The sequence below is a fragment of the Oryctolagus cuniculus genome, chromosome 8, assembly GCF_051225735.1.
Source record: "Oryctolagus cuniculus isolate XC-2025 breed Fujian yellow rabbit chromosome 8, ASM5122573v1, whole genome shotgun sequence".
In the NCBI taxonomy this organism is placed as follows: domain Eukaryota; kingdom Metazoa; phylum Chordata; class Mammalia; order Lagomorpha; family Leporidae; genus Oryctolagus; species Oryctolagus cuniculus.
This window is the reverse complement of record NC_142874.1, coordinates 24,076,499-24,091,953: the sequence shown is the minus strand read 5'-3', so window position 1 is coordinate 24,091,953 and position 15,455 is coordinate 24,076,499. Positions and strand designations below refer to the sequence as shown.

General features: G+C 43.2%; 2 protein-coding genes across 2 annotated transcripts in view; both read left to right on the top strand.

Moving 5' to 3' along the window:
* The first annotated feature begins 269 nt into the window (after nucleotides 1-269).
* Nucleotides 270-5,055, top strand: LOC149124927 (uncharacterized). Its single transcript, XM_089301757.1, has 3 exons — nucleotides 270-584; nucleotides 2,099-2,168; nucleotides 4,788-5,055. The coding sequence occupies exons 1-3, from the start codon at nucleotides 326-328 to the stop codon at nucleotides 5,053-5,055; spliced, it is 597 nt and encodes a 198-aa protein (XP_089157883.1). The 5' UTR covers nucleotides 270-325.
* A 132-nt stretch (nucleotides 5,056-5,187) lies between these two features.
* LOC103346717 (putative ATP-dependent RNA helicase DDX60) overlaps nucleotides 5,188-15,455 on the top strand; it is an 80,255-nt gene continuing 69,987 nt past the window's right edge. Inside the window, 6 exon segments of the mRNA XM_089301756.1 lie at nucleotides 5,188-5,226; nucleotides 5,313-5,654; nucleotides 7,197-7,313; nucleotides 9,227-9,397; nucleotides 10,812-10,970; nucleotides 13,531-13,672. Coding sequence (XP_089157882.1) covers nucleotides 5,188-5,226; nucleotides 5,313-5,654; nucleotides 7,197-7,313; nucleotides 9,227-9,397; nucleotides 10,812-10,970; nucleotides 13,531-13,672 — 970 coding nt within the window.

Here is a 15,455-nt window from a genome sequence, read left to right as displayed (position 1 = left end):
ACTGCTTTCCCAGGCCATAGCAGAGAGCTGGATCAGAAGTGGAGCAGCTGGGGCTTGAACCAGCACCCATATGGGATGCTGGCACTGCAGGCGGCAGCTTAACTTGCTATGCCACAGTGCCTTCCCCACACCATTTTCTTTTGAATGACTTGCAGCAAACATATTTGGGGGAAGGATTGTGAAAAATATACTCTTGGGTAAATACGAACTGGGAAGATTTAGAGAGAGAAGTAATAAAGCAGATGTTACTGTTGAATGAGTGAACTATCGTGATATCTTATTTTTAAAAAATGGGTAATGCTTAATAGGTTTGCTTTTATAGATCATGGCTACTGCACCTGCTGTGGCAGGTGAAAAGTCAAGCTCCAGTGACAGTGACAGTGACACTGAAAATGATAGCTCTGAAGCCAGTGAGACCACGGAGAGCGTGTCCTCTTTTGATCAATTTGAAGAAGAAGATGACCTGAGCGCAGAAGGCATCGTAGAAGAGCCAACTTCCATGCAACTGCAGTTTGAAATCAATGAAGAGACACCTCCAGGAGCTGAAGCTACAGTTGAGAACAGCTGTCAGTTGGGAGAATCAGGTGAGGGATTACCCATGCATGTGAGTTTCTTTCATGCTTCTCCTCTTCTTTGGGAAAAGATTTATTTATTTATTTATTTCCAAGGTAGAATGACACAACAGAGAAGAAGAGATACAGAGGGTGGAAGATGGGGAAAAGGAGAGGGGAGAGAGAGAGATTGATCAATCTTTCTTTCGCTAGTTCACTCCCCAAATGGCCTCAATAGGCAGGACTAAGCCAGGAGTCAGGAACTCCCTCTGGGTCTCCCACGTGGGTGCAGGGGGCCTAAGCACTTGGACCACCCTCTGCTGCTTTCCCAGGAGCATTGTCAGGGAGCTGGATGGGAAGTGGAGCAGCCGGGACTCGAACTGATGCCTAGATGGCATGCTAGTGTTGCAGGCTGGGACTTTAGCCCACTGCGTCACAGCGCGGCACCGTGGCAGAACTTTTGAAGGTAGATGTAGATATTTAGAAATTTATTTTATTTATTTATTATTATTATATTAGATATATTATTATATTTTTATATATATTATATTATTATATATATATATAATATATATAATATATATAAAATATATATATTATATATATTATATTATATATAATATATAATATATAATATATATTATATATTATTTATATTTAGAAATTTATTTATTTATTTATGCTGGGAGCTGGGAACTTAGTGTGGGTCTCCCGTGTGGGTGGCAGGGAGCCAGCTACTTGAGCCATCACCACTGCCTCCCAGGGTGTGCTTTAGCAGGAAGCTAGAATTGGTAGCTGAAACCAGGACTCAAATCCAGGCACTCGCATGTAGGTTATAGGCATCCTAACAGGCCAAATGCTTTCCTTTAATTAAAAGATGTTTATTTAACATCTCTCTCTCTCTCTCTCTCTCTGTGTCTCTCCATATAAAATATTCACATGAATTAACTTTGGAAGTGGCACATTGCTCAAGTTTTGTTTACATTTGTATTTTGCAGATTTCTTAAAGATTTATGTATATCATAAAATTCATTTGTGACTGAGAATTTATGAAAAAGCTAATTTCAAAACTGTATGATTTGGCTGCCCTGGCCCACAATCATTCTGTTTAGTGAGTGGGGTAGGCAGGCTGTCATTATGGAGACAGCGATGTGTCTTTCACATTCTTAGGAACGTTCCATTGATGTGTTTGCAGCTTTGCATAAAATACAAATTTAGTCAAAGTCATCAGCAGAAGTTGTCTTTTAAAACTGAATATGAGAGGGTGGTGTTGTGTCACAGCAGGTTAAGCTGCTGCCTGCAATGCCAGCATCCCCTGTGAGCACCAGTTCGAGTCCTGGCTGCTCCACTTCCAATCCAGCTCCCTGCAAATGTGCCGGGGAAAGCAATGGAAGATGGCCCAGATGTTTGGGCCCCTGCTATCATGTGGGAGACCTAAGCAGAGTTCTGGGCTCCTGGGTCGATCTCTCCCTCCCTCTCTGTTGCTCTGCCTTACAAATAAATCTTTAAAAAAATGAATATTAAACCTCTGTTATTTATTTTGAAAGGATTAACTGAATGTGGGGAAATTCTAAAGAAACTCTCCAGGTACCTTTGGGCCCACCTGTCAAAATCCGAGTAAGTATAACACAAATAGTTCAAAGTCACACATCACGACATGTTATTTCCCTCTGCATGGCATATTTTTTTTTAAATTTTCTTCCTGCTAAGTTGTTTTGTATAACCTTCCAATGGGGTAAAAAGTTAATGTTATTAAAAATAGAGAAATCTTTCCTTGGGAAATGTTATGGTCTAAGTCATTCGGTAGCCAGGAGTAAGTTATTGAAGAATTTGAAGAGGGGTATAAGTGGAGAAAAGACTCAATTTTCTTTTAATACTGCACAATAATAAAGTAGCTGTTTAACTAACATTGTATTCCATTTAAAACATTGCGCAAGTTTCATGAAACTGACTTTGGCACAAGTTGACCACTGGTTAAACATTCTATAATATCAGCAACGATGACTGCACCACGCCAGTGTGTTGTGTTGTTTTCCTGACAACCATTTGTGTGTGCTTGCTAATGTGCTAGGGACTTTGCACACCACAGTGAAGAGAGTAAAAATGTTCCTGCCACTGGTGGTTTATTGAGTCTAATCTTGGCATTTGGTGCCTCATTCCAATTTTCTCAATTAATTTACAATAGAATAAGTTTAGAATCAAAATGGAATTTATAATACTACAATACCAATTGTATTCAACTACAAAGTAAAATAAAAACTCAAAACATTCTTTATAACAAGCATATTTTAAGTATAGATTATGGCCTAAGCATATTTTGGTTCTAACCACTCATGTTTATCTCATTAATCCTCACAGCAATTGTTTGAAGGATTAGCTGTTCTGAATTCTTTTTTTTTTTTTTTTGCAAGTCAAGAAACTGTAGCACAGGATAGACAAGCAATTTGTCTAAAGTCACGTAGGAGCAGGCTTAGAATCCAGAGCATTTGGTCTTAGCCAAAACATTATGTGTTGAAATTTGCGGAAAGTGAATTCTGAAAGAATACATAGAGTTAACATTTTCCTACTGTGTTTGAGTTTTTAGTTTGAGAGGAGCAGGATGGAAAAGAGAGGGAGAGAGGGAGAGAAGGAGAGAGGGAGGGGGAAGGGGAGAGAGAGAGAGTTAGTTTCCACCTGCTGGTTCAGTCTTCAAATGCCTGGGACTGCCGGGCTGGGCTTGGTCAATGCTGGGAGCTGGGAACTTAGTGTGGGTCTCCCGTGTGGGTGGCAGGGAGCCAGCTACTTGAGCCATCACCACTGCCTCCCAGGGTGTGCTTTAGCAGGAAGCTGGAATTGGTAGCTGAAACCAGGACTCAAATCCAGGCACTCGCATGTAGGTTATAGGCATCCTAACAGGCCAAATGCTTTCCTTTAATTAAAAGGAATTATATCTAGTAACAACTCACGTCCTAGCAGTTCTTGTTTTTATACACCACCAGATGTAGCTGGAATAACTTCTGATACCTGCTAAGGCCTGTGTAGCTCTATGATGACTTTGGAAACTGCTTGGTGCTACCCTATAACTTGCAACTCAGTAATTCCATTTGCCTGAGTTCAGTCGAGTGGGCATTGAGGAAACCTGTGTTTCAGGAAGCTACAAGAATAGTCCTTGCAGCACAGTTTGCAGTATCAAAAAATGCATAGAAACAAGTCAGATGCCCATGGGAAGGAGGACACAGAATCAGTTATGATGTACACATCACAGTGCAGTAGTTCAAGCATAGCATCCTATAACCACATGCGGGATTTTAATCGTAATTAGTACTTGAGTTAAACAAAGAAATTTCAGAAAAGGCGTGGGATGCCTTTCTGATAAAAATTACAAATTAGGCATAATATACATCGTAAGAACTTAAAAAGTGAAGTGAGACTGAGTAAAATTGAATTCAAGGCAGTGGCAGCCTCTGAGGGGAGAGGCTGGGTAATGAGCTTTGGAAATGACTCACTGGGAAGATATAAGTTATGAAAAATCTTGGGCACCGGGTTCTAGTCCTGATTGCCTCTCTTCCAGTCCAGCTCTCTGCTGTAGCCCGGGAGTGCAGTGGAGGATGGCCCAAGTGCTTGGGCCCTGCACCCGCATGGGAGACCAGGAAGAAGCACCTGGCTCCTGGCTTCGGATCAGCGCAGCACCGGCCGTAGTGGCCATTTGGGGAGTGAACCAACGGAAGGAGGACCTTTCTCTTTGTCTCTCTCTCTCTCACTAACTCTACCTGTCAAAAAAATTTAAAAAAAAAAAAAAAGAAAAATCTTTTTGTTGCTGGGTTGAGTGAAGACGTCACAGATGTTGATTGTACATTAGCTTAAAAAGCAAATAACTGAACTGAATAAATAAACAGCATATAACTGAACAAGGATAATGACTGATTTAGTGTTTCACATTTGAAGTACATAACAGTAAGCCTGTCAATCTAAAATGTATGTGGAGATGAATTTTTTTTGCATAAATTTAAGCATACGCGTACACTGAAGTGAGTTGCAGTTCCACTCTTAGGATGTCAGGCTCCAACCAGGGGCTTATTCTATTATCAAAATCATGGCAATGCCCTGGAAAACTGTTAAAGATAACAGAAATCTGTGCTTAGTTTTTTCTTTAAATTTCTTAGACTGGAAGAAGAGTTGCCCACCCAATCAAACTGTAGGTTTTCTCTGAGGCTGCTGCTCTGTCCACAGTCTCCGCCTGTTCTGTATTTTATTCAGGAGGGTCAGCTTGCTGAAAGACTTCATTGAATCTGAATTTTTTTTGATTGATGGAGATTCCTTACTCCTCACTTGTGCTCTCCATGTGAACCTCAAGATGGGGCAAACCCTCCACTTCTTCTACATTATGGAGCGGTTTCTGCATGATTTCATTCAAAAGGAAGCCAGATTTGTAATCGTCTTTTTTAAGGTAACAGATATTTCGTTCTCCGTTCTCATCTTGGAAAATAGAGTCAATCATTTCGAAACGTGGCCCATCATTACTTAACTATTAGCTATATTGCTTCTTCAGTCTGTAACTAGAGGCTCTGCTGAAAGGGCTAATAGTAAATGTTGTACAGAGGAGAATGGCCACTGAGTGTGTTCTTATCTACTTACACTTGTAGAGGCTGCGTAGAACATGTTTAATCATCTTAGCTCTTTCTATCATGTTAGCACAGTAACTCCCATAAGCTTCACAAAAATAACTAGACACTCATTTTTTATCTCTAATACTAACACTTGTTTCCTTTTTTTTTTTTACAGGATGCAGAAAATATATATTTTAACTGCCCTCATTTTCTGGCCCTTCGTACTGCCCTGATTCAACATTTAGAATACAATACTGATGTCACTGTTCATACCGAGTTTTCCAATTGTTTGTCTCCAGAATGGAACACATTTCTTGAGGAATGCTACCCGCATTTCTTGGTCGTCTCAGACGAAGGAATCACCGCTCGACAAACAGATTTTTTAAACATTTTTATCATTCATGCTCTTCAGAAGAAAATCAATATAGTACAGCCCTTGGGGCTAGAGTCGGATGTCCTTAGAATTTATGGATATCATACCTCAAGTCGCTTTGAGCACAGACAATTCTTTGAAATGGTAAGTCAAGTTGAACTGCCTAAGAAGAAGTGAGCTGTGTAAATATGGAAGAAACAACCCTGATAATGTGAGTCCTTGTTCAAGAGGTTGGGCCTAGGAAGGCTCTGAAGGAATCTTTTAACGTGGAAAGCAGGAAGGTTTTGCTCTGGCTTTACAAGTCAGGTTAGTAGAAGTGAGTTCTGAGTTTTGGCAAAGAGAGGAATTGTTGTTGGGGATGAAGCCTTTGGGTGATTCGGTGAGATGAGGAAGAAGGGTGTGGGCCAAGTTCAAGGGCAAGAGGCAATGGAGGCCAGCGCCACAGCTCACTAGGCTAATCCTCTGCCTGCGGTGCTGGCACCCCACGTTCTAGTCCCGGTCAGGGCCCCGCATTCTGTCCCGATTGCCCCTCTTCCGGGCCAGCTCTCTGCTGTGGCCCCGAGTGCAGTGGAGGATGACCCAAGTGCTTGGGCCCTGCACCGGCACGGGAGACCAGGAGAAGCACCTGGCTCCTGGCTTTGGATCAGTGCAGTGCGCCGGCCGCAGTGGCCATTGTGGGGTGAACCAATGGAAAAGGAAGACCTTTCTCAGTGGACAGTGAGAGAGAGAGAGAGAAAAAAAGAAAGAAGAAATGGAGGGGAGGAACCCAGAGAAACCAGACATGAGAGCACCAAGGTGGGAAATTCTGTTTCTTCTGCATAAATTATACAAATATGTGTGCACGTGACAGCTCATAGGGACACACACTCAGATGTGTACTTGTTTGAATATGTATTACCTAGGAGAGTTCTTAAAAATGTTCGTGGAAAATGGAATTAAAGATGCTAAGTTTGGTGCAAAAAATCGAACATGCATAGTTTTTTTTAATAATTTTTTTGTTTTTGTAATATGGACAAATTTTATCTATACAGTTTTAGAGTATAGTGATACTTCCCACCCTCTCCTCCCTCATGCCCATGCTCCCACACCCCCCCTTCCTTTGTTATTTTTTTTTCTTTTAAAGATTTTTATTTATTTATTTGACAGAGTCAGAGAGAGCAGACAGAGAGGGAGAAACAGAGGGAAAGATCTTCCATCCACCAGTTCTCTTTCCAATTGGCTGCAGCTGCTGGAGCTGAGCTGATCTGAAGCTAGAATGCAATCCAGATCTCCCACATGGGAGGTGGGAGCCCAGTTCCCTGAGCTGTCGCTGGTTTCCCAGGGTGTGCATTAGCAGGAAGCTGGAGTTAGGAACTGGAGCTGGGAATCAGATCCAAGCATTCCCGTGTGGGATGTGGGTGTCAGTCTCAAGGCTCAGTGCTCATACCATTTGGTACTTTTTAAATAGTTGCTTTTATGGAACTAGGTAGAAGTGTTTTTTTTTGTTGTTGTTGTTGTTGTTAGATTGCAATGTCCTCAGCATTAGTTCAAGAAGACATAATGGAAGTTTATTTGATTTGAATTGATGGCTTTCTTTTTGTTTTCCTGTAGCCAAATAAACATGACTTTCCACCTTGTATTTAGTTTAACTAGAGGTTTGTGATGTGTACACATACGTGTTTTTTTTTTTTGTATCTGTGTGTGTAGCATGAGAAACAGCTGCGACATGCCTTACATGCCCATGTGGTTTTCCAAAAGTCACAGGAAGCAAGAATATCTGTGTGTGGTCATTTGAAACTAAATGTGGAAGACCTGCAGAAAGAGGTAATGACTATGCTCCTAAAACTAAAGTTCAGCGTGTAGGAAATATACCTTTGATGGCTATTGCTTCTAGCAAACAGCCCTGTCCTACACTCACCTTCACGCCCCCTGACTCCCTAGCCTTCCATCTCTGGGAAGTGTTCTCTTGCAAGCCGCATTCCTCTGAGGCAGAAAGGGTCTTGCTAAATTGTTATCAAAACATCCTGAAGTTGGTTAAAAATATTTTCTACAAAATACTTTGTATGCAATGTGTGGTGATACTGGCCAGAGGCCAGTGCTGTGATAATGTTAACGATCCCAGGGCTTACTCTTGTGATGGGTGAGGTGGCTCTTGTGGGTGCTGGTTTCCTGGAAGACGGGAATTGTTCAGATCTTGAAAGGAAAGGGATCTTTGAGGTTAGCAAATGCAAGGAAGCCATTGGCCTTTGGGAACGTCTCCGGAAGGTAACCTAAGCCAGTGGTTACTCTGTACTTCTGATTTCCTGAATCATGCCATCTCACGTGGTTCCACAGTCCATAGAACAGTGTTTTTGGAAGACTAGGCATGACGTGGTGATGAGACGGGGTTCACCTGACTGTGGAGTCAGTACACGTATGAGCATCCAGATATTTAGTGTCCCCTATTCTAAGGTGAACTAAAAGTCCCCACCTCATTGGAATCTTCTCTCCATTCTCCCTGCATTCGCTCTCTCACTTAACCATACAGCAATATTTGTGACACGGATGCATCGTTCCACATGTCGTGCTAGGTGCTGGACTTACAGTGGCGGACAAGACCGAAAGGGGTCTTGTTTTCATAGGAATTTTAACCTATGTGAGCCAAGTAACCAACTGTAACGTTGCACGGAGAAAGATGCAGGTGATTCCTTGAGCAGCTGTGAGAAGGGGAGGGACTCTTAAGCTGCAGCGGAGCGTTCACTGTGGCTCTAGCTATGGTTTTTATTCATGTCCTCACTCTCATTCCTGTTTTACATAGGTGGGGTTTTTTAACAGCCTGTGCTCAAGCGTTACCCTGTCCTTCTCTCCTTCCCAAACCTGTAGCCCTTCCTGGGGCTCAGTGGCCCTCCCCCACTCCTTAGGCCCCCAGGAGCACACAGAGAAGAAATAGGGCTGCCAGTTTCATCCTCTGAGTTCCTCTGATTTCAAAGGGCAGCCTATGTGTGCTGATGCTCTCGGGCTCGGAACTCCCTGGGGGTGCTCTTTTCAGTCTTAGTGTAAAGCCTCTGTGAGACCCGACATAGCATGTAGACACTGAACTGACGTCTTTAAGTGAAAGAATTGAGACCAGGTGACTTGTTCAATGACTGTTTCAAGCTTTTAGGAGGTGTTGCGTCTCCTGGTTCAAATCCTGATGCCTCACCACGGACTCAGATAAACGTCTTCAGTCTCCATCGCCCCCGTCTGCTCCTGTCCGCATCTCTTGCTGAGCGCTATGATTTATCGCGCCTTTGCAACTTTCCCCAAAATACAAGGGTTCTCGTGATCACGCCTTTGGTAGCAGTCGTTCGTATCAGTTTATGGGAGTAGAGCTGTTGATCGTTAGCAGTGTGTATGCCATGCATCTCAGTGTCTTCACTGGCCCCTGGGAAGTGTCTGGGCTGACAACACTGAAGAATCCACAGGTTAATCATACAGAGACCTGTGGATTTGCCATGGCCTGTAGATCAGCAGGAGAAAGTTGTTCATATTAAAATGGCACTTAGGGCCTTATGAAATACCGGCTCAGCATCATTTTCCAAATTCCGCAGGCCTATCTTATATGTTTTTCTTTAAGTTTTTGAAAGATAAAATTTCAGTATTTTTCTAGAATTAATTACTATGTCAGCTTTGAATCTTGTTTCTTGGAATCACTGTTTTTTTTGTTTTGTTTTGTTTTTTTGTTTTTTTTTTTTTTTTGACAAAGTGTTCTATTTCAGGTGCATCAAACCCTGTCCTTGCTTCAGGACCTGTGGCCACAAGGAGCTGAAATCCGAGGTGTTGTCTGCTCCGTTTCATGCTCGGTGGCACTAAAGCTCTACAAAAAAATGTTACTAGATTTAGAAGACCGTGGAAACCCAAACACATACACAGAAAACTGTGATACACAGGTGAGACTCCTTCAAAACCAATGAGCCCGTCTCATGCCACTTTTGATGATGTGACAGCGCTTGTGGGTGGTGGCCCTATGCATAAGCTCAAGGTCAAACAGAAAATACGACGTGTGGATCACATGTTTGCTGGCTAAGCATGGAGATATCATTATGATCTCATTCTTATGAAAGCTGGCAAGATTCTTTATAAGATAGTTGAGATGAATCTGTCACTTCTTTCATCTCTGATCACAGGACAAATATCTTCTGTCCCCTGGCTCAGAGCTGGTCATCATTGCTGCTTGCAATCTCCTGGGCCAGTTTCAACACATACGTGGTGACATTGCACAGAAGTTAGCATTTGTCAAAGCGATAGGCAGTGGGACCTGACGATGAGCCCACTGTCCACTTTGTGGCTCAGCATCACGTTTTCTGTAATGATAAGGTTGCTCCTATTTGTAACAGTAGTGAGCTAGTAGAGTCTGAATTACTTGTCAATCCTTGCTGTAGTGGGCATACAGTCACCGACTTTTTACTGTTCTTGGTGGTCTACTACATGGTAAGTAAAAGTCAAGCAGCTACTCGGGGGCAGAGCTGGGATGCAACCCATTTTTTCCTTTTCTGTTCTGCTACGTTGCTTTACCGTATAGAGCACAGCCGTGCTCAGCCCTGGTTCTACATAGGAACAGGTGTGACAAGAAGCAGCTTTTCTGCAACCCCTGGTACTTCTGCTCTTGAGGACATGAATAACTGGCTGCTGGACATGTCCTTAAACAGAGGCCATCCCCTACCATTTTATCAAATGCAAGGTTTAGATACAGTGAATTTCGGAACTCCATGTATTAGGCAAAGCTTTCACTCCTAGGCAACACAGCTAGTTGTGTTGTTTTTCATCCATCACATGCTTAGTAGAATTTTTCTAGAGATAAAATTACCCCCAAAAGAATTAAATTGTCACATGGGAGAATTTTGGGTAAGGTGCCTTAAAATACTGTTACTGCATGTCTGAATTTTTTCAAGAAAATTTGACTTCTTGTTTGTATTTTTCTCTTTAAAATTTTTTCTTTCTTTGTTTTTATTTATTTGAAAGGGAGAGCAGAGAGAGAACAAGAACAAGTGCAAGCGAGCCCATCTGCCAATTAATTTCTCAAATGCCCACCACAGCAGGACTGGGCCAGGCTGAAGCCAGGGCTCTGATCTCAGTGTGGTTCTCCCAGCTGAGTGGCAGTCATCACCTGGGGTCTTAACGTTAGGAGGTTGGGCGTTAGCAGGAAGTTGGTCTTGGAAGCAAAGCTGGGACTCCATCCTAGACACCTGTTATGGGATGTAGGTGTCCAAGCAGACTCAACCCGTGCACCAAAGGCCCACCTTTGTATCTGAGTTTTTATGTTGCCTGTGCAAGTGGACATTTTAAAAATTCATGTTTTTCCAGGATTTGAAGGAGGCACCCACACTCAGTGAAGCAGCAGACCTGTGCCGAATGTACTGTCTCAGTGTGATTTTCCTTCAGCATTTACCTCTGATCCAAAGAGCTAAGAGTAGAATCATTACTCATAAATGGGATGCAACACTTTCTCCATTTCTAAGAATGGTAAGTGAACCACCTGGAAATTCATAAGCGCTCAAAATTCAATAAGGCAAAACTTGGACGGTGCAATCCTGTGTCTCTACTGATACTGTTTTGCTTTCTATAGTCATCTTTTTTTTTTTTATTTTATTTTTTTATTTTTTGACAGGCAGAGTGGACAGTGAGAGAGAGAGACAGAGAGAAAGGTCTTCCTTTTTTGCCGTTGGTTCACCCTCCAATGGCTGCCACGGCCGGCGCGCTGCAGCCGGTGCACCACGCTGATCCGATGGCAGGAGCCAGGAGCCAGGTGCTTTTCCTGGTCTCCCATGGGGTGCAGGGCCCAAGCACCTGGGCCATCCTCCACTGCACTCCCTGGCCACAGCAGAGAGCTGGCCTGGAAGAGGGGCAACCGGGACAGAATCCGGCGCCCCGACCAGGACTAGAACCCGGTGTACCGGCGCCGCAAGGCGGAGGATTAGCCTAGTGAGCCTCGGCGCCGGCCCTTTATAGTCATCTTAAAAGGTTCTTTGTTTCCTGTATCCAGCTTCAACATGGCTACCAACAAACAATGCATGTTTCCTTGAAAAACTGAGTCCTAGATAAAAGCACTCCATACAAAAATGTAGTCCTCCCTAGTATAAAACAACCCCCACACTGAAGAAAACAACTCTAATGAGTATTATATAAATAGTGAAGTAATGAATAAAGAGTTTACATTCATTGCGTTTCACACTTTGTAGCCAGTTGAAACAGAGACGACAGGAATACAAAAGTCCTTTGTAAGTTCTTAGGAAATTTAGGAAAATTTGAAAACCTTGGTTTTTTGTACTTAGCACAGTTTGATGCTTTTATGTAGTTAGTTGTGATCTCACTTCTTTTTTTTTATTTTTATTTTTATTTTTTATTTTTATTTTTTGACAGGCAGAGTGGACAGTGAGAGAGAGAGACAGAGAGAAAGGTCTTCCTTTGCCGTTGGTTCACCCTCCAATGGCCGCCGTGGCTGGCGCACTGCGGCCGGTGCACCGCGCTGATCCAAAGGCAGGAGCCAGGTGCTTCTCCTGGTCTCCCATGGGGTGCAGGGCCCAAGCACCTGGGCCATCCTCCACTGCCTTCCCGGGCCACAGCAGAGAGCTGGCCTGGAAGAGGGGCAACCGGGACTAGAACCCGGTGTGCTGGCGCCGCTAGGCAGAGGATTAGCCTAGTGAGCCGCGGTGCCGGCCGATCTCGCTTCTTTTTTAAGATTTATTTTATTTCTTTGAAAGACAGAATTACAGAGAGAGGTAGAGACACAGAGAGAGGTCTTCTATCCACTGGTTCACTCCCCAAATGGCCGCAGAGAGAGAGAGAGAGAGAGAGAGAGAGAGATCTTTCTTCTACAGGCTCACTCCCCAAATGGTTACAATGGTGGGGGCTGGCCCAGACTGAAGCCAGGAGCTTCTTCTGGGTCTCCCACGTGGGTTCAAGGGCCAAAGACTTGGGCCATCTTCTACTGCTTTCCCAGGCCATAACAAAGAGCTGGATTGGAAGAGCAGCAACCGGGACTCGAACAGGTGCCCATATGGGATGCCGGTGCTTCAAGCCAGGGCTTTAACCCACTGCGCCACAGTGTGTCGGCCCTTAAGCCATCTTCCACTGCTTTCCCAGGTGCATCAGCAGGGAACTGGATTGGAGAAAGAGTGTCTGAGACTTCAACCAGCACCCATATGGGATGCCTAGTAAAGGCCCCATAGACCTAACTCTTGAAATGATACCATAAACAACTTTTAATTGTAAATCTGTAGTAAAGCAGTTAAATGCCCACTACTTTTATATATTTATTAGTTCTAATCAATGAGGAAGTATTTATTGAAATTATGATTGGGATGAGTTCAGAAGAAAAAATTAATGTTAGCACTGAAAAATACCTCAAAGGTTATACACGGTTATTTCAAAAAGTTCATGGAAAGGGGCTGGCACTGTGGTGTAGCAGGTAAAGCTGCCACCTGCAGTGCCAGCATCCCATATGGATGCCGGTTCAAGTCCTGGCTGCTCCACTTCCAATCCAGCTCTCTGCTGTGGCCTGGGAAAGCAGTAGAAGATGACCCAAGTCCTTGGGCCCCTGCACCCACGTGGGAGACCTGAAAGAAGTTCCTGGCTCCTGGATTGGTGCAGCTCCAGCCATTGTGACCATCTGGGGAGTGACCCAGTGGATGGAAGACCTCTCTCTCTCTCTCTCTCTCTCTCTGCTTCTGCCTCTCTGTAACTCTGCCTTTCAAATAAATAAATAAATATTTTAGTATATGTGCTGCTGAAGCGAGCACAATAAATAAATATTTTTTAAAAATTTCATGGAACTACAAGGTATCGTGAATTTCCACAAACTTTTTGCAGACCCCTTGGATATTGCCCTTGTTATTTTGCAATGGGATGGACCGGAAGAAGGTAACTGGCTCTAAGCTCTTGGTCTTCACTGTATGTCCTTTGTCTTTGTACAAGGAGTAGATGATGCTCAGGGAAACTTAATTGACACAGTCACATTTTTGGAAGATTTTATATCATTAACACCTGTTCCTCTCTCTCTTTTGTCCTTTTGTATTTTTTCCAGCTAAAACAATGTGAATTTCTCATCCTAAAACAATTAAAAGTTACAAATAATTGGAGTGTGGATTTCACCGGCCTCCCTGACTTAACTGATAATATTTTATGGAAAAATATTGCTTATTATTATGAAATTGAGTATCACAGAGGTATGTTTTAAATAGCTGTTCATTAAATAGTTTTTTAAATTCATTGTCCATGCCTGAATGAGAATTGTATCTAATAAATAATGACAGTGGGTTAGTCATGCATCAATTAGGTTGAATTACATAAAAAGTTTCTCTGAAGATATGTTTTTTTTAAAAAGATGTATTTATTTGAAAGTCAGAGTTATAGAGGGAGAGAAAGAGGGAGAGAGAGAAAGAGAACATTTTCTATCCACTGGTTCCCTGGTTCCCTCCCCAGATGCCTGCAATGGCCAGGTCTGGGCCAGGCTGAAGCCCAGAGCAAGGAGCTTCTTCTGGATCTCCCGTGTGGGTGGAAGGGGCCCAAGGACTTGGGTCATCTTATATTGCTTCTCCCAGGCCAGTATCAGGGAGCTGGATTGGCAGTGGAGCAGCTGGGGCTTGAACTGGCGCCCATATGGGATGCTGGCCAACCACCCTGAAGATATTTTCTGTGGGATGCTGGCCAACCACCCTGAAGATATTTTCTGTGGAAAGTCTGTATTTTCTTTCTTTCTTTCTTTCTTTCTTTCTTTCTTTCTTTCTTTCTTTCTTTCTTTCTTTCTTTCTTTCTTTCTTTTTTTTTCTTTTTTCTTTTTGACAGGCAGAGTGGATAGTGAGAGAGAGAGACAGGTCTTCCTTTGCTATTGGTTCACCCTCCAATGGCTGCCACGGCTGGCGCTGTGGCCGGCACACCGCACTAATCCGAAGGCAGGATCCAGGTGCTTCTCCTGGTCTCCCATGGGGTGCAGAGCCCAAGCACTTGGTCCATCCTCCACTGCCTTCCCTGGCCACAGGCAGAGAGCTGGCCTGGAAGAGGGGCAACCGGGAAAGAATCCGGCGCCCCGACCAGGACTAGAACCCGGTGTGCCGGCGCCACTAGGTGGAGGATTAGCCTAGTGAGCTGCGGGCGCCGGCCTGGAAAGTCTGTATTTTCACAAGGTTCAGTTGAGAGGTCTTTATAAGAGGTTTTTTTTTTTTTTTTTTTTTTTTTTTTTTTTTTTTTTTTTGAATAATTATGGGGTAATTGATTAGTTACTTGGGGAAAAAAAGGAAGATAAATGGAAAGGAACTACGGAGTTGTAATTTATTCTGTGTCTTCCATATGAGGTGCTTCAAAGTGTTCATGGATAATGGAATTAAATGCCACATCTTCTTTCTTATGTGGAAGGAAAAGAAAAAAGAGACTATCTGAACTTAGAATAGTGACCAGTAGTGCTTGGAGGGGATGGAGGGAGGGAATTAGAGGGAGGTTGGCTATAGGGTCTAAAACCCCACTAGACAGAAGTAACTGGTCCTAGTGTTGCACAGCACAGGGAGAGACCGTAGCCCATAATAATGCATTGCACAGTGTGGAGAGGAGCTGGAGGTGGGCATGCTGATTTCCCGATTTGATTAGCTTTCACTGTTGAAATATTGCACCATGCACCATAATGGTGTGCAAGTATTGCATGTTAATTAAAAATGCAAGAAGTAAAGTATAATAAAATAAGTTGATTTTGGTATAAAAATTTCTGGAATCTCCAAAAACTTTGTGGAAAATGAGTATGAAGAACACCTTATGCATAGATTTCAATTTTTTTTGCACCAGAATCAAATTTTAATTCCATTTTTCCATGCAGTTTTTGAAGAACCCTCCTACACCAGATTTTGTGTATGTGTTGGAAAATGACAATGTAGCTTTGCTGCTGGCTGCTTCAGATAAGATGTTGTTCCCATGGAAACTGAAGTGGCGTACCAGCTTGGAGCATTTTCTGAAGGATGCTCA